The 26792-nt window shown below is 37.0% G+C and overlaps 1 protein-coding gene across 10 annotated transcripts in view; it reads left to right on the forward strand.

Moving 5' to 3' along the window:
• Positions 1 to 6713: 6713 nt before the first annotated feature.
• The window catches only part of LOC114647909 (ryanodine receptor 1-like), a 387179-nt gene continuing 367100 nt past the window's right edge, over positions 6714 to 26792 (forward strand). For all 10 annotated transcript variants that reach the window (XM_051932424.1, XM_051932426.1, XM_051932430.1 and 7 more), the window contains exon 1: positions 6714 to 6934. In XM_051932424.1, coding sequence (XP_051788384.1) covers positions 6887 to 6934 — 48 coding nt within the window. In that variant the 5' untranslated portion in view covers positions 6714 to 6886. The remainder of the gene's footprint in view (positions 6935 to 26792) is intronic.

Here is a 26792-nt window from a genome sequence, read left to right on the forward strand (position 1 = left end):
CAGCTCTGCCCTTTTCTGCCCAGAAATCTGGTTATACAATTATGAAATTGATCATAGATCTTTGGCCTAAGTTGCTCTGGTACCAGATACACTGATGAGCCACCTTATGTTCGAACATGATGTTCCTTATAGACAAACCATACCTAACAAAGACGTCCAGTAGCAAAACACTGGGAGGTCATTCCTCCCAATCATGCCTCTCCAGGTGTCTCCATCATTACTCATGTGGGTGTTGAGGTTTTCCAGCAGAACTATGGGAACCCCAGATGGGACCCTTTCCAGGATCCCCTCCGGTGATCCCAAGGACAAACATCGGAACAAACTCCAACATGACATTGACCAAGCAGGTACTCAATAAGAAGCCAGCTCCCTCCTGATTCTTTATCACCTGTGAAACACTAGAGTAAAAGAGAGTTCAGCCTCCTTTGAGGGGTTTGGTTCCAAAAGCAAGTGAGTGAGTGTATGTGAGCCCAACTATATCTAGTTGGTATCTCTCTATCTCACCTACCAAATCCAGTACTTCTCCTTCTACAATTTCCAAATTCCTCAGTACCTCCTTAGTAGTCTTTTTTACTGCTGGGAGGTTATCTACTTCCTCATAAGTGAAGACCTCAAAAAAATGCAACTTTAGAGCATCTGCTATTTCACAGTCTGTATTTTTAAATTCCTCCTTACTATTCCTGATGCATTTCACCTCTTCCTTGAGTGTTCTTTTACTGCTAAAATACTGAAAGAATCTATTTAGGTCATCTTTTGCCTTGTCTGCTACAGTTAGGTCCATAAATATTTGGACAGAGACAACTTTTTTCTAATTTTGGTTCTCTACATTACCACAATGAATTTTAAATGAAACAACTCAGATGCAGTTGAAGTGCAGACTTTCAGCTTTAATTCAGTGGGATGAACAAAACAATTGCATAAAATTGTGAGGCAACTATTTTGAACTAACAATTTTTAACACAATCCCTTCATTTCAGGGGCTCAAAAGTAATTGGACAATTGACTCAAAGGCTATTTCATGGGCAGGTGTGGGCAAGTCCATCATTGTGTCATTATCAATTAAGCAGATAAAAGGCCTGGAGTTGATTTGAGGTGTGGTGCTTGCATGTGGAAGATTTTGCAGTAAACAGACAACATGCGGTCAAAGGAGCTCTCCATGCAGGTGAAAGAAGCCATCCTTAAGCTGCAAAAACAGAAAAAAAACATCCGAGAAATTGCTACAATATTATGAGTGGCAAAATCTACAGTTTGGTACATCCTGAGAAAGAAAGCAAGCACTGGTGAACTCAGCAACGCAAAAAGACCTGGACGTCCAAGGAAGACAACAGTGGTGGATGATCGCAGAATCATTTCCATGGTGAAGAGAAACGCCTTCACAACAGCCAACCAAGTGAACAACACTCTCCAGGGGGTAGGCGTATCGATATCCAAGTCTACCATAAAGAGAAGACTGCATGAAAGTAAATACAGAGAGTGCACTGCAAGGTGCAAGCCACTCATAAGCCTCAAGAATAGAAAGGCTAGATTGGACTTTGCTAAAGAACATCTAAAAAAGCAAGCATAGTTCTGGAAAAACATTCTTTGGACAGATGAAACCAAGATCAACCTCTACCAGAATGATGGCAAGAAACAAGTATGGAGAAGGCGTGGAACAGCTCATTATCCAAAGCATACCACATCATCTGTAAAACACGGTGGAGGCAGTGTGATGGCTTGGGCGTGTATGGCTGCCAGTGGCACTGGGACACTAGTGTTTATTGATGATGTGACACAGGACAGAAGCAGCCGAATGAATTCTGAGATGTTCAGGGACATACTGTCTGCTCAAATCCAGCTGAATGCAGTCAAATTGATTGGGCGGCTTTTCATGATACAGATGGACAATGACCCAAAACATACAGCCAAAGCAACCCAGGAGTTTATTAAAGCAAAGAAGTGGAAAATTCTTGACTGGCCAAGTCAGTCACCTGATCTTAACCCAATTGAGCATGCATTTCACTTGTTGAAGACTAAACTTCAGACAGAAAGGCCCACAAACAAACAGCAACTGAAAGCCGCTGCAGTAAAGGCCTGGTAGAGCATTAAAGAGGAGGAAACCCAGCATCTGGTGATGTCCAGGAGTTCAAGACTTCAGGCTGTCATTGCCAGCAAAGGGTTTTCAACCAAGTATTAGAAATGAACATTTTATTTCCAGTTATTTAATTTGTCCAATTACTTTTGAGCCCCTGAAATGAAGGGATTGTGTTCAAAAATGCTTTGGTTGCCTCACATTTTTATGCAATCGTTTTGTTCACCCCACTGAATTAAAGCTGAAAGTCTGCACTTCAACTGCATCTGAGTTGTTTCATTTAAAATTCATTGTGGTAATGTACAGAACCAAAATTAGAAAAAAGTTGTCTCTGTCCAAATATTTATGGACCTAACTGTATATTCTTCTCTGTCTGCCTTTTAGCCTCCTTACTATCTTTAAAGGTTAACCACATGCTCTTATATATCCTACGATTCACATTGGAGTTTTTAGTCTTATACACCTTATACAGCTGTTTTTTTCCTTTGCAGCTGCTCTTTTAACTCTCTATTAACCTAATGTTGAAGTCTTTTTTTTCAGTTTCCATCAAATTCCAAATTTCGGTATGTATCTGTCCTGCATTGCGTGTAAAACGTTTTTAAAACTGTTCCACTGCTCTTTGACTGTCTCCACACTTCAAAGCTTATCTCAGCCTTTCCTCCTTAGATTTCGCCGCATTCGCTCAAAGTTTGCCCTACCAATGTCAAACTTAACAGTTTTAATCTTGGAATCTGCATTATTCCAAAACACTATGAACTGTGTTATATTATGGTCACTTGACCCTAATAATTCAATCACCTGTACACCCTCAATTCTATCCTGATTATTACAAAATATTAAATCTAGACAGGCTTCCCCCCCCCATATTGGGGGGAATTACTGATTGCTTCTAAAAATTCCTGCTCTTGTACTCTGCAATTTGCAAGGTTATCCCAATTAATATTCGGGTAAAGTCCCCCAAGAGTATAATATCCCCATGTAAACTTGCCTTTTTAATATTACTAAAATGATGTGCATTGAAATTACCCTGTGCATATGGTGGTCTATAACACACTCCTAAAATAGAACCTCTTTCCCTAATGCTTTGTAGGTGATGCCACATGTCTTCATTAAGATGGGACTGATCGTCCATCTGATGAGGAATTGCATTTAAATTCTGTTTGACATAAACAGCAGTCACCCCTCCTTTTCTGTTTCCTAACAAATGTTTATCCCTCTGTTATACTCAACCCCATCTTTTTATTTAGCCAGGTCTCTGTTATTGCTATAATACCATAGTTATGCTCTGCTACATACAAGTCAAACTCACTTTTTTTATTTTTGATACTCGTAGCATTAAGGCAAGCTATTTTTAATGTGTTACTCGATTTACTTTTTCATTTAAATGTTGGGTTAGAATTTATGTTACTATGCAAATTTTATTAATACACTGCTGTTTGTTCATTCATGTTCAGTTCTAATCCTGGTCTGTACTAAAATCCCTGCTCCCCTATTCCTTAGTTTAACCCAACTAACCTAACCTATGCCAAGATTTGAGCAATGAGTTAAACCTTCTAATCTTCTTGGTCTTACCTGGACTGGCGCATGGGACAGGCAGACCTTCATAGAAGACTACCTTGCCAGTTCTGCACCTTAGCCTGGCACCTAACTCTTTAAATTTGGATCACAGAACTGACAGACTACCCTCATGTATGTCATTTATTCCAGAATGGACAATGACAGCTGAATCCACCCCGGCTCTGGCCAAGAGCACATTAGCCCTTCCAGGGAGGTCTCCCACCTGTGACCCTGGAAGGCAGCGCACTGTAAGAGACTCTCTGTCTCTGGAGCAAACCTATGCTTCAGTCCCCCTAATGATTGAATCCCAAACTATCACTACCTCACTCTTTCTAGGAACTGGCTATGAGGTGGCCAGTTGGGGCTCCTCATGCCTGCCTACCACTTTAGAATCTTCAAAGACATTGTCCGGCTCTGCAAGGACCTGAAAACAGTTTGACACTTCTACTTCTGGGGTTGATGCCCCCAGACAATGTGCACCCTTTACCTTGCAGCTTGTGACCCTGACCCACTTATTTCTACCTATCTGGTCTGGAATCTCCTCCCATTCCACCTTAGGAGTGCACACTATCTCTCTCTGTAGGACACCTGGGTCATGTATACCATTTCTGTACCTACAACACAAATTTGCATTTTCTTTGTGTTGACATTACAATCATTACTTAATGCTGTGTAAAGGATGGACTGGTGTCCCAGTTGAGATGGACCCTGCTCACTTACCTGGCCAGGAGACTGCTATAACGAGTAATCAGGAGTGGAGGTATGGCATTCCCTGTTCTTGCCAGGAAGCTAGCATAATGGGGCACAATGACAGTGGGTATCCTGGGACTGGCAGCCCAGAAGCAATGAATGAGAGTCCTTTACTTTGCTGGGAGGCCAGAAGAAATGACGAACAGGGAAAGTGGCCTTCCATACTCAGATTGTCCCCTTGTACACTGGGTTGCAGCATCCCTTGTGGTGAGTCCCTGTACGAGCACTTGCAGAGCAGAATGGAAGTTGAGGTTCCATGGAGCTGCTCTGATGAGTTCTGTGGTGCCTGCCAGAGTGAGCTGTTGGGAGATAAATGCTGATCCCAGGATGGTTATGCCGGACACAGAAGTGCAACCCAGAGACAATGGTTTAAGCAGCAGAAATACTCCTGGGTTGGGTTTAAAAGGGAGCCCTGCTCTGTGCCTAAGGAGTCAATGATAGGAAATGACAAAGACAATACTCACCTGGGAGAAGTGGAGGAGAAAAAAAGGAAAAAAGGAAGGAAACTGGATTGTGTTGTGCAGTGTTGTGTGAAAAAACAAAAAACTGTAAAGTGGTATTGCGTTAATAAAACATTTATTTTAATCTGTGAATTTTGGTGGCATGGTTGTGTGTTTGGGTTTGTGCTCTGTGGTGCCCCCTAGTGGCTACATCTGTATATTAGGAAGCAAACCTTAAGCAAAATGAATGTGAGTTTCAGGCACAGCTACCATAGGCGGCTCTGACAGAATGACCAGGGCTTCAATTTAATGGGTGACAGAGATGGAAATTCCCCACTTTATAACCAGAAATGAAGGTGATGTTTGTGGCCTGGGGATTATTTCAGTTGTAAGGGATATAAAGAATGATATGTTTGCCATGGGCTACATTTGTCTTAAAATTATACACAAAATGTATTTACTAATATTTTTTCATGAGTAGCTGAAATTAAACAGCTGAAAATCAATACTAAAAATGCAAATATAAACATTCTTATGAAATTGCCACATGAATGAATGAATGCCAGAATTCTGACTGAATACCAAGAGAATTCAAGGTGTTTTAATTTACACAAACTTGTTTGTAGCATTTACTTTTCAAACCAGGTTTGCTAGAAAATAATTTTGTCTGGTATGTGAAAGTTGCTGTTGTGAGATTTATGTTTTATGTTTAGTATATGGAGAAGACTTTAGCTGGTTAATTTTACTTAGGAATAGTAACAATTAATGATGAACATTTAGCTGCAGGTTAATAATGTCAGTTGTTTATAATAATAATCTGTAGATAATATTGTTTAATCAGTTCAGTCTTATATATGCTTACATAATTGCTTTCCCCTTCCATTTATTTCCAGAGAAGTAATCTTTTTTGTGCTTCGTTAGTTAAATTACCTAAAAGATCAGGATAAATAGGCAGCTGTATGAGATGTTTGGGTGCGCACTGTGCCGGTGTCTGACTTACTTGCACTGGGCATCTGAGTGGCTATCGTGCAAGTACAAAAGGAAAATATGCAAAATATCCAAGTTCAAGCAACCACTCCCAAGGTAAAATTGAAACATTCCTAGCTGAAGTTGCACAGAATGTTTCTGAATTTTAAGATGGACGAGTTTGCTGATTCACCATTCTAAATTTTAAAACTTCGTACAGAGCGATCTGTTTGAGATATCTGGACAAAACTGCAATGTGTCGGCAAATCTCTTTAAGGGGTAAGTGTGCCATGTCTCAACACTTGTTCCATGTGGACAGACAGACAGGCAGACATGGGTTTTTGCAAAATGCTTTGTGTATTATACACGAAAGGTTGATGCTATTGAGGAGTTCTGGTGCTCTTAATATGGATGGTAATATTTGTGGGGTTTGATATTGTCTTGAATGGTCAAAAAATTATTATTTTTGATTCTCTTGTAAGTTTTGTATATTTCATGGTAATATACAAAAACTCAATAAGCAGTTAACTTTTCATCCATCTAGTCAGCATATATCAACATTCTTCATGATAGTGTAGGTTGTAATTCCCGGTAATAAGAAAAGCAGTTGATTTCTCTGAGGCATCATAGACAAGATCCTACCAACAGACAAGTCACAATAAATGGGTAGATCATCTGACCTAAAAATACTGACTGGATATTCCCCCTAATGACCCCTACTCGATAAATGACAAATAATTAATTCTTTACACTTGAATTTTGTGTTGCTGTCTTGGGAAAAGAAAAATGGGGCAGGGTGTTTTCTAGATGTAGGTGGAGTCTCACAACAGGAGGTGGGAAGGGGAAGTGCAGGTGGTGTGTCAGTTCTTGGCATGGTGGGAGGGTCACAAAACTGTCAAGCTGGTTTATTTTTTCCTTGATGTGTGGTTTATTGTGGAACAGCCTGCTCTCTGCCGCTCTGCAGAGAGGGCTGGAAGAGGGAGCCTGAACAGTACACCCACTCAGAAACACAGAGAGAAAGAGAAACAGAGAGATACTGAGGCTGAGATATTGAAGGCAGAAGGAGACATTTCCCTGAAGTAGAAAGAATACATCTTCAACCACAATGGCTGAGGGAGGGGAGGGTGAAGAGGAAATTCAGTTTCTTAGGACTGTAAGTATATCCAGCTACTTTAATTCTTGTTTTTGTGGTTTTATGTGCACTGTGAAAGAAAATGGCTATACTAACTTTGTATCTGGTTCCAAAGTTAGTCTAATTGTAATCACACTAGCTAGAATTCAATGGACAGGCAATCTATCTATCTATCTATCTATCTATCTATCTATCTATCTATCTATCTATCTATCTATCTATCTATCTATCTATCTATCTATCTATCTATCTATCTATCTATCTATCTATCTATCTATCTATCTATCTATCTATCTATCTATCTATCTATCTATCTATCTATCTATCTATCTATCTATCTATCTATCTGTGTAATTAGCTTTAGACAGCTTGGATTTACATGTCATCAAGGAACACTTTTTTTTCTTTTGAATGTTACTGTAGATGATCCATGAGATTCACCCAAACCATGAGCCAGTTCCAAAGTAGTTCCAATTCCTGTGTACTGTGCCCCATATTTCATCAGATTTCATACTGATGGTCTTTAATGTAAGGCCAATGAGCTTGGCTTTAACCTTTTGGAGTAGAAAAGATGCTCCCTTGTTTCATAGTTAATAAGATACTGCTACAGTATAAACAGGTAGACTACTTTAAGTACATACGTCCATATCCAACAAATATCACATACTATTGCTCTAAACTACCAACTGAATTAATAATGTAGGCATTCTTTAATTCCATTTGTACAGTGCTTTTTCTAATTTCTTTTAATGTAGTGGCAGCAGTTTCTTTTTATAGTTGTCTGCTAAAAATGGCTCTGTGAGAAGTAGGCTCGGGAGAGACAGAGAGTGTCCTAAATTAATTTTCCAGCACTTTACATTTGCTTTGCTGGGATTTGTTTTAGTGAAATAAGAAATCCCAAGGGAGGCTTTTGAAGAGAGACTGACTTAAATCATTAAAACCGTTGCTTGTGTTTGACCAAGGTGTAAACTAATGCATAGTAGATTATAGTGAATGAAAATTGAGCAAAAACAAGACATCTCTTTCACTTTAAATGCCCTTGCCTAGTGCTTTAGTTCAACTGCCCTGCTATATTCTTTTTTGGAAAGAAAACTGTTTTCAAAAGTTGTTTTGTTTTTTTTTTGATTATTAAATTTATATCAGTCCGCGGTATTTCAAAATCATTTTAATTATGGGCCACTGTTTAGTTTACATCCTCTAGTGGCAAAGGGTAGATTTTGAAAACACAATCTAATAGACTGAGATTAAAGCACTCCTGATTTATAAATGGATTATATTATTAAATAATTGATTAAATAAAATTTTGAATGTAGGGAAATTATTACTTTTTTACTCGTTTACTTTCCCAGTTTGCCCTGATCATTGCTGCAGTGAAACCGAAGTCCAACTCCTCAGCATTAATTGACACTATCCATGAAGAGAACAGCGCTGAATCACAGGACATACAGTGACACTGTTTCTAATTAGGGAAATTTACAAGTGAAAATAAATATCTGAATGAATGAAATTCACAATTACAGTAGAACTTTGGTATGTGGGTGCAAAACACAGAGAGAGAGCATCAGACTTCATACAAAAGGTTCCCCAGAAGTTAATTAAAGCGCAAGATCCTGCTACCGAAAAATGTGCTACAAAGTTAAAAAAAACTTGTAATTTGTGTACATATATATATATATATATATATATATATATATATATATATATATATATATATATATATATATATATATATCTTGAATGTCTGTCTTACCATATCCTTATTTTAGATCAAAGACACAGGAATGTTAATTCCATTATGAAAGTAGTACTTTACTGAGCTGATATTTGATAGTTGTTACATTCATTATGCTAGACGTTTAATAAGTACTATAATTAAAGTATTTTGACATGAACAAGCAATGAGATTTCTCAAAATAGAGGTTTTAAAATTTACAGCATCTAGTAATTAGAATTTTCTTTAAAGAGTTCTTTTGTCCAATTAGAAACACAATTTTATTTTATTTTTTTAAAAAGCTCAATTTTCAAACCCTCCTGTACAGCACCCCATCCCCCTCTAGCAGTGTAAATGTGAGCAAAGAGACTGTCCAGAACATCCCTGATGAGTGAGAGCAGAAGCCACAAACTATCTGCTCCTCTGCAGTTTAGGAGAATGTGAGAAGAACAGGTGCAAACTCCAAAAATAAAATCCATCTCTGAGACTCAGGGCTTCAGGCATGCCTGTGAATGTGTGCTCATGCACGTGGCAGGAACGGAGAGATGTTGATCACATTTCACAGTTGGCTGTCTTGAACCAGGCTGCAATTCCTTAATTTAATAGTTCAAATATTTTCACTGTATTACTTGCCTTGTCTAACAAAAAAAAGGTAATGGCTCAAAAGTGGCAGTCATGTAGATGTCCCCTCACTTATATTTTAAACTTACTTTAAGTGAAAAGTTTGCAAATTTGTAATTGTCTGAGCATTTTTTAGTTTTCTTGAGCAAAACTTTAATGAAACACAGAAACATGGCAGCATTGTGACGCAGATATAATTTGCTTTCTAGGGCTTCTTTTCTTATTAAGTAACACGTGGCAACAGGAGGTTAAATCAAGCACCCAGTTTAATTACCTTTGTGAGATAGAATACTTCTAGGTTGCACTCTGATTCTGTGTTGACTGTGTTTTGTGGAAATCTCTTTATGCTATGTAGTTTACCAAATAATGATGTCAGAAGAATGAGCTTGTGTGTCTCTCCTGGTTGGAGTGATGATATGTTTGTGTTGCAGATTTTTTCTTCTTTGCTCTGTATTAGACTGGGATATAATTGCTTCACTTTCTCCTGAATCATTCATGTGAGTTAACTTTATATGACCAAACACATCTTCAGTTATCCATTCCTGAAATTTTTTGACAGTTAAACTATACTTTTCTGTAGAAAATGTCCAGCGCAACGAGATGTGTCATGGCCTTTGGCCAACTGCAGTTTCAGCATGGTGTTGGCACATTTTTTATGAGATTCTAGGGTCATTGTTTGATTGTCAGTTGTATTATTTTACTTGGGAACTACCTTTCAACATATGACACCTCTTTACTCACTGGAGTAATGAATTCAGGGAAGGCCTGTACTATAAACATTGCTTAATGTTGATGTTGCCTAGCACAATTTAGGTTCTTGACATTTTCCTCTGTCAGAAAAAATCCTCCCTGCTTACCATTTTCTTCTCAGTGAAGACTCTTGTTGTATGTAGATCTTATTTGGCACTGTATCATCTTGGGGTCCTTCTGAGACCAGACCTTCAGTTCACAGCAGTTCAATGCAGCTCACAAGCTGATGACAGTTAAATGCTGTGTGTGTGTGCGTGTGTGTGTGTGTGTGTGTGTGTGTGTGTGTGTGTGTGTGTGTGTGTGTGTGTGTCCTGAAGTTACCTGGCATATCATTAAGGTTTGGCTCCTGATTTGCATCCAGTTTGGTTGTGGTAGTCTCCAGCTCTCCATGATGCTAGACTGGAAAAAGCAGACTACATAATCCTGAGGTGACCATGCGAACTGATCTCCTAAGTGGGTGATCTATAAAGTAAATACAACCACTGCTAACCATAGGCCTTGAAACACAAAAAAACATCAGTTTATAGGGAAAATAGAACTGATATGAAATAGTGGGAGATGGATATAGGTACTACAGTAATTCACAAACTAATTTATCAGTAAAGAACAACTAAGCATCAAGTAAAGGTTTTTTAAGATCAAGTGAAACCAACAAAAGTTAATTGTAATGTGTCAGCAGGACAGAAATAAAATATGAAGAAAAGATACACCCTATTCTCTTAATTTATGTTATTAAGAGATTTTTACCTGTGAGGAAGCCAGAAACTTCATAGTAGCTACAAGAAGTAACAATGAAACACTGAATCTTTTGGACTTGCATTGAGTAAGGAGCTACCAGAAGTACTAAGGCTAAAAGGAAAAAAAGCATTGGCCATACAACATTTTCTAAGGAGTGCTTAAAAAAGTAAAAAGTACTGATTATTATTTTCAGACCTTTAATTGTTGTTTTTTTTTTTTTACAAATCAGCACATACCGTACTGATCTTACAATAATGTATCCATCCATCCATCCATCCATCCATTATCCAACCCGCTATATCCTAACTACAGGGTCACGGGGTAGCCAATCCCAGCCAACACAGGGTGCAAGGCAGGAAACAAACCCCAGGCAGGGAGCCAGCCCACCGCAGATTATAATTTATATACAGTATAAAAAAATACTTTTTAAAAAACCACGCTTATATTAGGTTAAAAAGTGTACTAAAAAGTAAAAAATAAATCTCTTATACATCGCTCTCCAAATAAAAGGTGGCACTTTTGCTAAGATTTTAAGAAGTGTTTTTTTGAATGTTAATTGATGAAAAGCACCCACACTTTTATTTTATGAGTGATGTATGAGAGACTTATTTTTTACTTTTTAGTACACTTTTTAACTTAATATAACTATTTATTTTAAAAAGTATATATTATTTTCAGGGCGGCACGGTGGCACAGTGGGTAGCGCTGCTGCTTTGCAGTTAGGAGACCTGGGTTCACTTCCCGGGTCCTCCCTGCGTGGAGTTTGCATGTTCTCCCCGTGTCTGCGTGCGTTTCCTCCCACAGTCCAAAGACATGCAGGTTAGGTGGATTGGTGATTCTAAATTGGCCCTAGTGTGTGCTTGGTGTGTGGGTGTGTTTGTGTGTGTCCTGCGGTGGGTTGGCGCCCTGCCCGGGATTGGTTCCCTGCCTTGTGCCCTGTGTTGGCTGGGATTGGCTCCAGCAGACCCCCATGACCCTGTGTTCGGATTCAGCGAGTTGATGGATGGATGGATATTATTTTCAACTTTTTAGTCTTGGGTTTGTTTTATTTCTATCTGTTACTAGCGCCATCTATTGGTGAAATCTTCATATGAAAATTTCATTTCTTAATTAACATGGATTAATTGATCAATTAGTGAAACTGATTATTGATATATGTATTGTCATCGGAAGTGAGTAAGTGTACAAAATTTCAAGTCATTTGGACAATAGGAAGCTATTAATTACAAATGTTACAGCAGTAAGTACACACTGGCTAAGATTATGTTTAACAAATGTACTTGAGTTTAATAAGGGTGCAACAAAAGCATTAGATTATAGTAGATTATAGAAGTTACTTTATCTTTTATTTATCTTTCATTAAACTTTTGATGTTTTACTCCAAGTAAGTCTAATTACAAAAGTTAAGAGCCTGCGATACAGGAATCAGCATGCAGAGTACAGAACTGGTACAAGAACAAAAAAGCTGTTATGAGGAATTGTTTATAGAAATGTTTTACTGTAGGTACAAAATGAAGTACTTCAAAGGTCAGTACTGGGTCACTACATTTTTTTAACAATAATAATTAATATAAAAGTGTAACCTCATCTACAGTTATTGCCCTCGCCAGATGCTACTATAACTTGTTCTTGACCACACAACCCAAACTGGAAAAAGCTATTGTAGAGAATTGGTTGATGGACAAAAATCATATTTACATCAAAGTTAATTACAATTTCAAATGACCCTGTTTTAGGTGGATAAGCAGATGCTAAAGTGTGCAAATTTCTCATTGAAGCAGATAAACAATTTAAGCAGAATGAGACTAAGAGGTGACTAAAGATTAAAGTATCTAAAATTTTGAAAGGAATTATTACAGCAGCACAAGATGGTTATCTTTCAAATGATTTCAGGAAGAACACGGGCACAGCTGGAAACTTGTTAAGGGTAAATTTTGCAGAAATGTTAGGAAGTTTTTCTTTATACAGAGAACTATAAACACATGGAATAAGTCACCAAGTAGTATGGTGGAGAGTAGGAGTTTAGGGACCTTGATGTTATTCTGAAGGAATTAGGTGGATGGGATTGGTGAGCTTTTTTGGGCAAAATTTGGCTTGTTCTTGTCAAATTTGTTAATGTTCTAATTCAGGTATTTCCAAAACAAGTGTGACAAATGAAGTTTAATGTGACTAAATGTAAAACTATTGACATTTGATTAAGATAATATTTGATATAATTAAATAATATAATATTTGTACCTAAAAAATGTACCTTATGAAAAACACACTTGTCTGTGCAAACTTAGATTATAATTATCCTGAACCAGTAGTTGTACAGTACATAAGCAGTTTAGAAGACTAATAAGATGTTGGATAACAAAAGATTCTGCTTAAAGCCTTATAGTGTTATAATTGTCTGAATCAGGAATGCTGTTTCTAGTTTAAATGATCATATTACAAGGGACATAATGGTAGTAAATAAACTATGAGGAAGAACTAACTGATTGAGGGCTTTAAATTGTGAGACAAAACTGAAGGAGCTGAATCTGTCAACTGAAGCTTTTAGAAATTAAGAAATGGCACGACAAGTAAATGAAACAAAGTTGTGAGGAGTGTTGACCAAGTATTTATTTCACTCTGATGCCTTGTAGTTCCAGTTGTTTGCATTCTGATGCTGGCCTAGTAATGGTCTTTACAAGTCAAGTTCTTGAGTTGTTCCTGTGCGTGTAAATGTTCTTCAGATACTCAAGTCTTATCTCACAACTTAAAAGATATGTCGCTTATCTGGAGTGGTAGTTTGAAATTGGCTTTGTAAAAATGAATGGGGTTATGTGTGTGACTACTACACTTTATTTTATAAACTTTATATGTTGTACAAGTTCTCTTTCCAAGATTGGTTCTTCAGCTCTGGTTAGAATGGACACATTGGGAAAACAGATGGAAGTGTGGTAGGCAGGGATCAAAAGTATTATGGGAATAAACAACATTAACACCAGCTATTACTTTAAAATCAATTGTTCAGCAATAACTGTGGGTAAAAATTGAATAATTCCACAGGTGAATGATATCAAAATGCTTTAAAGCCATTTATTAATGGGTGACAGTAGATTCATGAAAAAATAGCATAGCTAAAAGTGGCAACACAGAGAACTTTAAATCTAAATTTTGATTTAGCAATATTTAGCAGTCATTACATGAATCGGAAATGATGAGCTATTTTGGGCAGCATGTGTTTATCTATGAAGATGGGCTTGATCCCATTGTCTGAGCAGCATATAGTAATTTGTCTCTCATTATGCTGCTTGAGCTACACTAATATCAGGGAAATAGACTTATCTTTCAGTTTCTTTCTTTCATCCGTAAGTATGTTTTCATAAATAAATAGTTTTTGCTTCAAATCATTATATGTTGCTATATAATTTTTGTGTAATATTATGCTGACAAAAATGATTGTGCCATTGAGCTGGTGGTTAAAAGCAATAGTAGTACATAACAACAGATGCCTAAGCTAACAGAATATGTCTGTGTAATGGCCTTTCACCATAAGAAGATTACCATTAAAAAGAAGTGATATAGTTAGAAGTCCACAGATTTGTACCATTTGTAAATATTTTAAATAGATTAGATGCTGCCACATTTTTGATTGTAATGTTTTGTGCATTACACAGTATGAAGATTTTAAGGTATCATAATTTTGGTCATTTTTTTAATCATGATTTTGGTATTTTTCTTGAAAATTAGAAGTTGACTACAGCTTTTCAGCTGGAAAGTCCATGATTTTTTTAAATGCCTGAAACATTTTTGTAAAATTATTTTAATGTGTTTTCATCCACCTAACAATGTCATTTAGGCTTTAAGTGACTAATCTTTTGGATCAGTAAAGAAAAGTGTGGGTGAACATTGAGATGAGAAAATTAAAAAATAAATCCCAAACTTATGGTACTGCAAGATGAGTCTTTATGTTTTTTCTCCAACATCCATCTCTGTTTTTTGTTTTTTATAGTGATATTTTACAGTAGTAATATGTCTAAATATAAAGAGGCATGTTTAAGACTAGTTCCTCATGGAATGATACAGCAGAATGTCTATGCATAACTTAGATAATCTTTCAGACTTTTCATTATGTAACTGGACAGTTGAGATCTAAATTCCTATAGAAAAACATTACAATTGTTCTGCTTGTTCACAAATACAGTGGGATGAGTAAAGAAAGAAAAAAGAAAGATAAACAAACCAACAATCAAATAATGCAAAATGAAAACATAATAACTCTTTGCACTTATATAGCACTTTTCTCACTACTCAAAGCGCTCAGCAATTGCAGGTTAAGGACTTTGCTCAAGGGCCCAACAGAGCAGTGTCCCTATTGGCATTTACGGGATTCAAACTGGCAACCTTCTGATTGCCACTGCAGATCCCTAACCTTAGAGCCACCATTCCGCCCATTCAAATCATGCTCTTTTTTTCTCACCTAATTGCTCAAATGTACTGTGACATATCACGCTAGTGTATCAGGTATCACAGATAAAGCATATTTTATATGGAAATCAAACTTAGTAGGCTGTGAAACAGAGATGAGTAGCAGTATTAATGATAGGATACAACAACAACAGTGATTTGCCACTGTCATACTGAGAAATATTTTAAAGTAATTTACTGTAGGTTCCTTGTTGAGATCTGGCATGAAAACAAAATCAACTAAAACATCATGATAAAAAAAACGTAAACAATATTTTTAGAAAAACTACCAGATAAAGAATGTGGCTTAATCATAGAATGGTTTGAGCTGCTTCCTCACAGCTGCCAGGGACTAGATTTAAATGCTAATTTAGTTATTGTCTGTATTGACTTTACAACTACACATAGACTTGGACTTGGTTGGGCTAACCACTTTTCTTTTTTGATTTAATTGACTGCATTTACAATTACGATCACTAAAAACTGAGCTTTTTAGAATCACCAGTCGCATCTTTGGTATATGTAGATTCAAATGTGAATACAAGTGTGAATATCTTGTAATGGTCCTTAGAATCAGCTATTTAGAGTACAAATTAATTGATTAATTGATAGGATTAGTTCTTCTAGTATACCACACCATCCTTCTTAGTATGCAAATGCAATAGAATATGAGCAATGGAAGCCAGAGTCTAATTTATCAGTTCACAAACCTAATGTGTGGCCATTGGTAGAGCAATATCTTAATTATCATATACTGCTAATACTACTAAAGAGCTGAGTTCATATCATAAGAAATAAAGAAACTTAAACAGATGATATGACAATTCTAATCATTTAGGGTAACTGGGATATTTTCTGGTTAGCTGGTGTTTGTTTGGCTTAAAGGACACATTGAACTCTCTTCCACCCAGTTTCTTAATCCAGGGTCCCAATAAGTTAAAGACTGTTCTGAAAGTATCAGTTACAGATCGACAATCAACCCATCACAAGTTACATTCACTCACACACAAACCTTAAGACATAAAGGGACAATATAGATACAGCTGATCTCTTTATATGTTTGTGCTTACAGTGACCATAGATGGCTCATGCAGATATTGAGAGGACATTGCACAGAAGCAATGTCTTGGCCTGTGAAATAAACCTGATCTTGGAAGTAGCAGTACTTGACCTAATAATAATGTTACTGTACATTCTAAATTGAAAAGACATAATCTATGCACATCTCACGACATCCTGTAAATACAGGTATTTTTGTAAGGTTATCACAACATACAATTGTATAAAGAAGCTTATTTTAATGTTGTGTATTTACTGTATGTTTGCTGTGCAGCACAATGATAAAAGTGCTCAGGTGTAAATATTGGTGCATATATGATTAAATGTGTCCTCCAATGGCATTGCATTTTTTTTTTTGCATTCCTGCTGATATATCACAGAATATGCTATGCTAAAATAATGTAGTCTACAGTCATAATTTAAATATTTTTCACTTATAGTTGTAGATAGATCAGGTCTAGAGTTTGTAGAGTCTGTAGCCAAAGTCTCTTACAATAGTTTTATTAATCTTCAAAAATTCATGAATATCTGCATCATATGATCATAGAATACACTCAAGAACATTATCATTAAGAAATTCTGTAAGGTAAAAGGGACTAAGATAAGACATTTATTGCTCCATGTGTGAAGAATCCATCCATCCATTTTCCAACCCGCTGAATCCGAACACAGGGTCACGGGGGTCTGCTGGAGCCAATCCCAGCTAACACAGGGCACAAGGCAGGAACCAATCCTGGGCAGGGTGCCAACCCACCGCAGAACACACACAAACACACCCACACACCAAGCACACACTAGGGCCAATTTAGAATCACCAATCCACCTAACCTGCATGTCTTTGGGCTGTGGGAGGAAACCGGAGCACCCGGAGGAAACCCACGCAGACACGGGGAGAACATGCAAACTCCACGCAGGGAGGACCCGGGAATCGAACCCAGGTCTCCTAACTGTGAGGCTGTGAGAAGAATTCAATTTTTAAATTTGGCCTGTAGTTAACCAAAAACTGCATCCATTATCCAACCCGCTGTATCTTATCTACAGGGTCACGGGGGTCTGCTGGAGCCAATCCCAACCAACGCAGGGCGCAAGGCAGGAAACAAACCCCGGGCAGGACGCCAGCCAACCGTAGAAAAACTAATGACGTCACTATAGATCATATTAATTATCGAGTAAAGTACAGACTGCGCTGATGGTTAATCCAGTAATCTATTAAAAAAACGCATACAGTATATACGCATATTACACATTCATGTATACTTTATGCACAGAATTTTGTTTTTAAAACCCATGCTTTTCTGCAGCTCTTCTTTGTTTTCACACCGATTACACAGACAGATGTGGGCTAGAAGGGAATTTTAAGTTTCTAAGGGTAATGGACAGACTTTTATGTAATAAAAAGAGATTAGGTTTGTCTTTAAGATTCATGTTAACTTACTTTTGTGTTTTATATTTACTTGCAAACAGTTATTTTGTCACCCATGTAGTTCTTTGAAAATTGTTCTGAGCCATCAGTCTGCATTTCTGGTGGATACAGAAGTCAACTAACACTTACAAGTTGAGGAAGTAATGAAGGTGCGGTCAAATGTTATTACAAATTTTGGAGTTCTATTGTGAATATCTCATAAGATTAGTCTGTAAAAGCAAAAAATTTGTGAAAAAACATGAGACTTTATTTTTCTTTTCATTATTAGACTAAAGTGCATTCATAGATAGGCACATGTAAAGAGTACTGACTTTGTTTAAGTTTGTATTTTTGTTTAAAGAAGGAAAATGAAACACAGATAACAGGAAATATCTAGAGCCATCAGGCATCCCTAATAATATGAAAAAGCGGAAAGTTAAGTTACACACCGTAACAATACACAGGCCACAGTTAGCCAAAGATCATCTTATGGCATCAGGAAAGTCTTGGGTAAAACTGACTTGTCCACTTTTTAGACTGTACTGCATAGCTCTTTGTGTGTGTTTGTGTGCTAACTTAGTATTAAAGTATCGATAGACAACTGCATTGAAATATTACTAAACCACTGACTTTTTCTAATGCATTCTGGTGGGATTAGCATCTGTGCTTTGTTTGCTTTCCTCCCTTACCCGATTACTTGAGGAGGTAAATTTTAATTAAGGATCTTTTTAATCGAGTTTTTCCATTATTTTTGACACACCTACTGGTAACTGAATTAGACGTACATAGTCTACTCATTATCTGCTTACGTTTCCTTCTGGTTCTTCTGTGTGCCAGGTTAATTGGTGATTTCATACTGGCCCAATATGAGTGTGATTGCGTGTAAGTGGGCCCTGTGATGGACTGGCACCCTGTCCAGGGCTGGTGTCTGCCTTGTGCCCAGTGCAGCCGAGATACTCTCTTGCCATCCAAGACCCTTAATTGGATTGAGTGGGTCTGAAAATGCTCTCTTACTTTACATCATGATATTATGATATACACATATAATTAGTTTTATAGACACAAACGTAGAAATTGATTAACAGTAAGATTAAATAGGTTTAAAACCTGCAAGTCATCAAAATATTACATTTTTAAATAGACAGAACAAAAATGTAAATATCACTTAATGCCATGGTTGTCAGTCATTGCTCTGCAGTGATTGCAGATTTTCATTCTTGTCATCTTCTTAAATAGAAGCTCATTATTGCTGCTAATGTAACATACTTATTTGGACTTAAGTTTAATAAATTTTTTTGTTAAAATTCTAGAATCTTTAATACTTTAATTCTTAGACAACTTCATTCATAATTATTTACTTCCTCTTTTTTAAGTTGCCAATTAAAATAAAGTACAAACTACTAGAAAAACAATAGTTCACTGGCTAACTTGGTCCTCCTATGTACAGTATATTTGATATAAATTAACTGCTTTAATAAAGTATTTGAAAAAAATGATGAAGAAGGACAATGTCAATATAATGATTATAAATTGCTAATGTTCTTCTGTCAAGTAACATTTGGTGGATGGTCTCAGAAAAGGGAAATCTGCATATTAAAAATGTCTTACTTGGTAGAATTAAAGGACTAACAAGCCCTCCTAGAATGAGGACCTGTACTGGACTGTATGCAAAAACTTGGACTTTCCTATTATTAGACATTTTTTCTCACATATGCTAAGGCTCCTTTGCGAGCGAGGGTGCCAGGATGTTCTCCCAAGTTTTACTGGTAGATCAGGCCTTGAATAAACTATAAAAAAGCAAAATGTGACTTTAGAATGATATGTTAATTGCTCAGGCATTTAACTACATAATTCAAATTCTTGTACTGACTGAGTCCCACTGGTGAAGAACAAAACATAACAGACATTAGCAAATGTCTTTCTTAATCTTTGGAATCTTGTTCATATTTATTTTAAGTCACTGTAAATAATTAGTTATCCTGATTTACCGATTTTAGATGAGATTTCCTTTGATGAAAACAAGAGTATTTGAGATCATATAGCATCTTGTTATTGCATTACTTTTTCATTTTTTTCTTGTTTTGGAAATTTGCAGCTAAGTGATTTGTATATTGTTGAAATTGTTGACGTGGAGCTAAGTGACGGCCTAGAGGAATGGTGTCTCTTTCAGAACTCCCTTCCCCCTGAGCCCACTGCATTCACATGAAACACTGAGAGCTCCAGCTTTCTTTTGCACAGACGTTGAAGCACAAATGGGAAACTCTGAAGCTCTACTTGAAGCCGCTGAGACAGCAGATTCTTAATGTAAATTTAGTACTTCACGTGTAAGCCAATCCTGCTGTCTTCTGTTTTCCTTCACCACCCCCATGACCAAAGCTGCCCACCAAACAGAGTGCTGGTGAGTAGTTAATCTTGCTAGATGATAGAATGATGTGGCATAGCTGAGGTTTAGCTCATCCACCTTTCATTTTAAGGAAAAAAATAAAAATAACTGTTCTCATCAATTACCATTTCCACTAACTGCCAAGATTCCAGTTTTTTTATTATCATTCTGTGAGAGTAGCAATATAATATACAGTCATATGAAAAAGTCTGGGAACCCCTCTTAATTCTTTGGATTTTTGTTTACCATTGGCTGAACTTCCTTTTAATATGTGACATGCCTTATGGAAACAGAAGTATGTCAGCAGTGACAATAAGTTTATCGGATTAAGAGAAAATATGCAATATGCATCATAACAAAATTAGACAGGTGCATAAATTTGGGCACCCTGACAGAGATATGACATCAATACTTAGTTGAGCGTCCTTTTGCAAATATAACAGCCTCTAGACGCTGTCCTCCTATAGCCTTTGATGAGTGTCTGGATTCTGGATGGAGGTATTTGTGTCCATTCTTCCATACAAAATCTCTCCCGTTCAGTTAAATTTGATGGCTGCCGAGCATGGACAGCCTGCTTCAAATCATCCCATAGATTTTCAATGATATTCAAGTCAGGGGACTGTGACAGCCATTCGAGACCATTGTACTTCTCCCTCTGCATGAATGCCTTTGTAGATTTTGAACTGTGTTTTGGGTCATTGTCTTGTTGGAATATCCAACCCCTGAATAACTTCAACTTTGTGACTGATGCTTGAACATTATCCTGAAGAATTTGTTGATATTGGGTTGAATTCATCCGACCCTCAACTTTAACAAGGGCCCCAGTCCCTGAACTAGCCACACAGCCCCACAGTATGATGGAACCTCCACCAAATTTGACAGTAGGCAGCAGGTGTTTTTCTTGGAATGCGGTGTTCTTCTTCCACCATGCAAAGCGCTTTTTGTTACGACCAAATAACTCAATTTTTGTTTCATCAGTCCAAAGCACTTTGTTCCAAAATGAACCTGGCTTGTCTAAATGAGCATTTGCATACAACAAGTGACTCTGTTTGTGGCGTGAGTGCAGAAAGGGCTTCTTTCTCATCACCCTGCCATACAGATGTTCTTTGTGTAAATTGCGCTGAATTGTAGAACAATGTACAGATACACCATCTGCAGCAAGATGTTCTTGCAGGTCTTTGGAGGTGATCTGTGGGTTGTCTGTAACCATTCTCACAATCCTGCACATATGCCGCTTCTGTAATTTTCTTGGCCTGCCAGACCTGCTGGGTTTAACAGCAACTGTGCCTGTGACCTTCCATTTCCTGATTACATTCCTTACAGTTGAAACTGACAGTTTGAACTTCTGAGATATCTTTTTGTAGCCTTCCCCTAAACCAGGAGACTGAACAATCTTTGTTTTCAGATCTTTTGAGAGTTGCTTTGAGGATCCCATGCTGTCACTCTTCAGAGGAGAGTCAAAGGGAAGGAAGCACAACTTGCAATTGACCACCTTAAATACCTTAATATCTCATGATTGAACACATCTTCCTATGAAGTTCAAGGCATAACAAGCTAATCCAACCAATTTGGTGTTTCAAGTAATCAGCATTGAGCAGTGACATGCAAATCAGCAGAATTACAAGGGGACCCACATTTTTGTACAGCCAGTTTTTCACATTTGATTTAATTTCATACAACTAAATACTGCGTCACTAAAAATATTTGTTTGGAAAACACCCCAGTACTCAGATGTTCCTAGGGAATGAAAGACATATCACTGTTATCTTTTTTTTGTTGAAAGGAGAGTAAACTGTTATGCAGGCCAGGAGGGGTTCCCAATGTTTTTCATATGACTGGAATAACTTAAACATATCAATCCAAATAACCAATTTAATCCAAATCTTAAACCTATTTATCCAATTTTGGGTTTCAACTTGTCTTGGCCGCATTCGGCATAAGGCAGGAGCCAGCTCTAGACTACTTCATGCGGGTCACTCATATAAGCACCCACTTTTAGCTAATTTAGACTTGCCAGTTAAACTCAAATGCATCTTTGGAGATGTTGTAAGAAAACCTACACAATCCATTTAAACAAAGACAAGGTTTGGGATTCAAAACCAAGGTACTAGATTCTTGAAGCAGTCGTATTGTAATGCTTATGTTAATTTATTTATATATACTGTACTGTATATATACTGTATATATATATATATATATATATATATATATATATATATATATATATATATATATATATATATATATATATAAATGATTTTATTGTAATCACACAACATTCCATACAAATAAATCAATTTTTACAAAAATAGGATTGAAAACAGATTAAGCCCCACCCCTGTCTATATATTTTTTCTTGTGGAATACCTATTAGTGGAATTTGACTACATGTCTGCTGGTCATAACCTCAGCTTGTACAGAAAATCAAATATAAGTTGGTTTATTTTTCACTCTTTGCTTTCTATCCTGCGTCTATACTGTCCAAGCCTCTGTAGTTCATTTCACCCACTTTGACATGGTAGTGTATCACCTTTGGTTAGAATTTTTATTGAACCTTTTTTGGTTTTATTTTCAGAGTAGTTTATAAACCAATGTTATTTAAACAATTATGTTCTCTTAGCAAGCTGTCTCAGTGAATCCACTTTCAAAACAGTATTTAAATTACACCCATGTTGCCCAGGATGTTACAAGAAATGTAACTCATGTTAGTTATTGACTGAAGAATTTCAGCTTTAAGTTGATCAAGTCTGCTTTTGTCTTGTGATGTTACAAGAGTCTCCTTAAAGAGGTAGCTGTCTGAAATTAGCAAAGCTTTTTTTAATGCATCTTTCAATACATGGAATTTGCTGGTTGAAAGCACGCAAAAAAGAGGTTCGTCATCTGTGATGCCCAATTTTGCTCTCTCTGCTGCAGTACCTGTATTTATGTAAAATCTAATGCAAAACCCGTAACATTACTGCAAAACTTCCATGAACAGCACTTTTGTCCATTCATTTTCTTTCTTTTTTTGCCCATTCATACTGAGCTACGCCCATCTCTACTGCTGCCAGCACTGGGATTAAAATAGTGGGCCGGCTGTTTTGTTATAATTACAACATACTATATGTGTAATGTACTCCATCAATACAATCTTTTTTTCTTATAATTCTTTTTCCATTAAATGATTTCTCAGTGGCAAAGATTCATAATAATATCAGTATTATTCTTAACACTGGGACCAATTCAGGAGGTGCCATTTGTGTAATAACCAAGGAATGTTAATGTACACACCTTTATAGATAGATAGATAGATAGATAGATAGATAGATAGATAGATAGATAGATAGATAGATAGATAGATAGATAGATAGATAGATAGATAGATAGATAGATAGATAGATAGATAGATAGATAGATAGATAGATAGATAGATAGAGTAGATACTTTATTAATCCCAAGGGGAAATTCACATACTCCAGCAGCACCTTACTGATACAAAAAACAATATTAAATTAAAGATTGATAAAAATGCAGGTAAAAACAGACAATAACTTTATATAATGTTAACGTTTACCAACCCCCCAAACCCCCCCCCCCCCCCTCCCCCCGGGTGGAATTGAAGAGTCGCATAGTTTGGGGGAGGAACGATCTCCTCAATCTGTCAGTGGAGCAGGACAGTGACAGCAGTCTGTCTCTGAAGCTGCTCCTCTGTCTGGATATGATCCTGTTCAGTGGATGCAGTGGATTTTCCATAATTGATAGGAGCCTGCTGAGCGCCCGTCGCTCTGCCACAGATGTCAAACTGTCTAGCTCCATGCCAACAATTTTATTGCTTTAAACCATGTTTATTAAGAGCACCCAATTAAATTAAAAGAGGCATTTTTGGAATAAAGGGTGAGTATATGAAAAAGTTCCTTCAGGTAATCCTAGACACAAGTTCCACGACCAATGAGACTGCAGCACATTGCTTCACTGTACTAAGCTCCTTAAAATTATAAAAATCATAGTCTAGCTTACTTTGCATTCTTAGAACAAATAGCTTGCATTGTATATGGCATCACATTATTATCAACTCAGTATGGTATGAACTTAGTTTTCTTTGGCTTTGCCCTGCTAATTCTTTGTGTTTAACTATAAAAACATTTTTTACAAAGTGCAGCTCCGTTAGGGGTCAGCTTTATTTCTGAATGTTGCTGTTTTTGTAATTCCAAATCATCACTTAACTTGTGTAAGACTTTCCCAGCAAGCTGTGGTTGGTTTCCTTGTTACGTTTGTACGTCTATCAGTTGTGGGGTTTTTGATTTACAGGGCCTGTATGTGTATGAGGCTCAGCATCCTTTCACTGCTACGCATCCTGGATACAAACTTGGGTCTTGTCTTCCAATGGGACCATGAAGAGAAAACCTCTTAGTCAGCTGTGCTAATCAAAGTGACTAGAAAGTTGCTTCTGTTGTTAATTACACAGATAGTGACCCTTTTGTGAAGTTTACTTCTGTCAATACACAAACATGGGTCACCAGAATGTGAAATGTGTTAACCCACATATCACAACATTCCTTTAGCCCAAATGGCTCTTCAGACATTTGACTGAACAAAAAGATGACAGTAACAACTCATCTATATGAGTACTGTGCCACATTCATTAAACCAAGAAGAAATAGATAGATAGATAGATAGATAGATAGATAGATAGATAGATAGATAGATAGATAGATAGATAGATAGATAGATAGATAGATAGATAGATAGATAGATAGATAGATAGATAGATAGATAGATAGATAGATAGATAGATAGATAGATAGATAGATAGAGTTATTTGTATCATATGCTTGTTCTCAGAAGAGTGTTTAGTTTATCTGTCAGGGATATAAGGAGACATTAATGCACTTCATTATTGTTAGAGCCTTGCTGTACTGGACTGACATTCCAATGGTATTTGTCTTTGTTTCCTTTTTATGAGAATTAATGGAAAAGCATGAATTGCCAGTACTTTTGTTTGGTCAATGAGACAGAATGCTTTCTTGTGTATTCAGTCCTCTAATCAATGCCTGGTAATAACTCAACCTCTGCCTTCTTGTTACACATTGGGAGGCAGAAAGAGATGAGCTGACAGGAAGTAACAGATGTCAGGGTGACAGGCCTGCCTCCTGTCCTGAGGTTTTATTTATAAGAGTGTGAGATTACACACAAGTTAAAGTAACTAGCGTGTGTGTTTTTATGTGTAAATAGAGAAAAGACAAAAGGACTAGAAATTAATATGTGTGTAGGTGTAGTAAAAAATTCAAGAAGACTTGAAGTCAGTTTGTGTAGGAAGATTGGCATGTCATTCCAATCAGAGGAGTTGGTTGAATGGCAATACAATCTGCAGTCTTCCACGGGGTATCTTGTAGACCAGAAGGTGACAAAGTGTGGAGTTACTCATGTTGTAATGATCAGACTTTTGATTGCTTTTAATTTTTTTTATCATTTCTCCTTGGCATCATAAAATGATTGAGACTAACTTTTAGGAGTTTCACATTTTAAGGAATCTTGTGCTCACATTTCTTTTTTGTGCTCAATTTGTTATTAACAATGTTGAAAATACGTAAAAAAAAAATCTCCAGCAATGCCATACTGTTTTTACTTGTGTGTGAAGCCATTTTGGGAATTATTTGTTGATGGTTGCTGTTTCAGGGCAGCACGGTGGCGCAGTGGTAGTACTGCTGCCTCGCAGTAAGGAGACCTGGGTTCGCTTCCTGGGTTCTCCCTGCATGGAGTTTTCATGTTCTCCCCGTGTCTGCGTGGGTTTTCTCCGAGTGCTCCGGTTCCCTCCCACGGTCCAAAGACATGCAGGTTAGGTGCATTGGTGATCCTTAATTGTGCTTTGTGTGTGCCCTGCCTGGGGTTTGTTTCTGCCTTGTGCCCTGTGCTGGCTGGGATTGGCTCCAGCAGAACCCCATGACCCTGTGTTAGGATATAGTGGGCTGGATAATGACTGACTGACTGACTGCTGTTTCATTGCTACGTAAGGTTGGGTGGAAGTGTATGCCATATGACATTACTGGGTCAAAGAAATAAAGGTCATCATTGTGCATTTCCTGGTTGTCCAAGGTTGGATTTTTCCAAAAGATCTTTGCATTCATTTTTTTCAAACTGTTTTGGAATTCCTGGTTACAAATGTTTTTGCTCTGGTTTTTGACTATGATTTTTGATTTGGCCCCAGTTACATGTTCTTTTTTATTTTTGGTTATCATACCTTCCCATTCTGTTTCCTGACTACTGTTCTTGAAACACATACTAAGAACTGTTTGTTCAACTGTTAGTCTTTTAGGTTCTGACACTTGGCTTGAAATCTTTGACCTAATGACATCTCCTTACTTAGAGTTGCTGCCACCTTGTGTGGTCAGTAGAAATCTATAATGTATTTAAAAGTAGGAATAACAGGGCAAACAGAATATAGGATGAGAGGTGACTAGGACAAAAACTAGGAATATACTGGAGTTTTCAAAAAATGAGAACTATAATGCAGAGCCTGAACGGTGTTCTGATTAACAATTTTTTAAATAAAACACTTTACACTCAACCTTATTTTTGTATAGCACTCTTCACTGAGTGCTGGCACAGAGCACTGCAGACAACCTCTTAGATAAAATGCCAAGTATAGATTTTACTAATTACAGAATTAGTACATATAAAGATATAGATGTGCTAAAACACACAGGCAACACATATAATATCTGTATATTAATTAATTGATAAACTATGGTCATTTGACAACCGAGGATATGAAAATTGTAAAAGAGAATAGTCAAAGACA

The sequence above is a fragment of the Erpetoichthys calabaricus genome, chromosome 1, assembly GCF_900747795.2.
Source record: "Erpetoichthys calabaricus chromosome 1, fErpCal1.3, whole genome shotgun sequence".
In the NCBI taxonomy this organism is placed as follows: domain Eukaryota; kingdom Metazoa; phylum Chordata; class Cladistia; order Polypteriformes; family Polypteridae; genus Erpetoichthys; species Erpetoichthys calabaricus.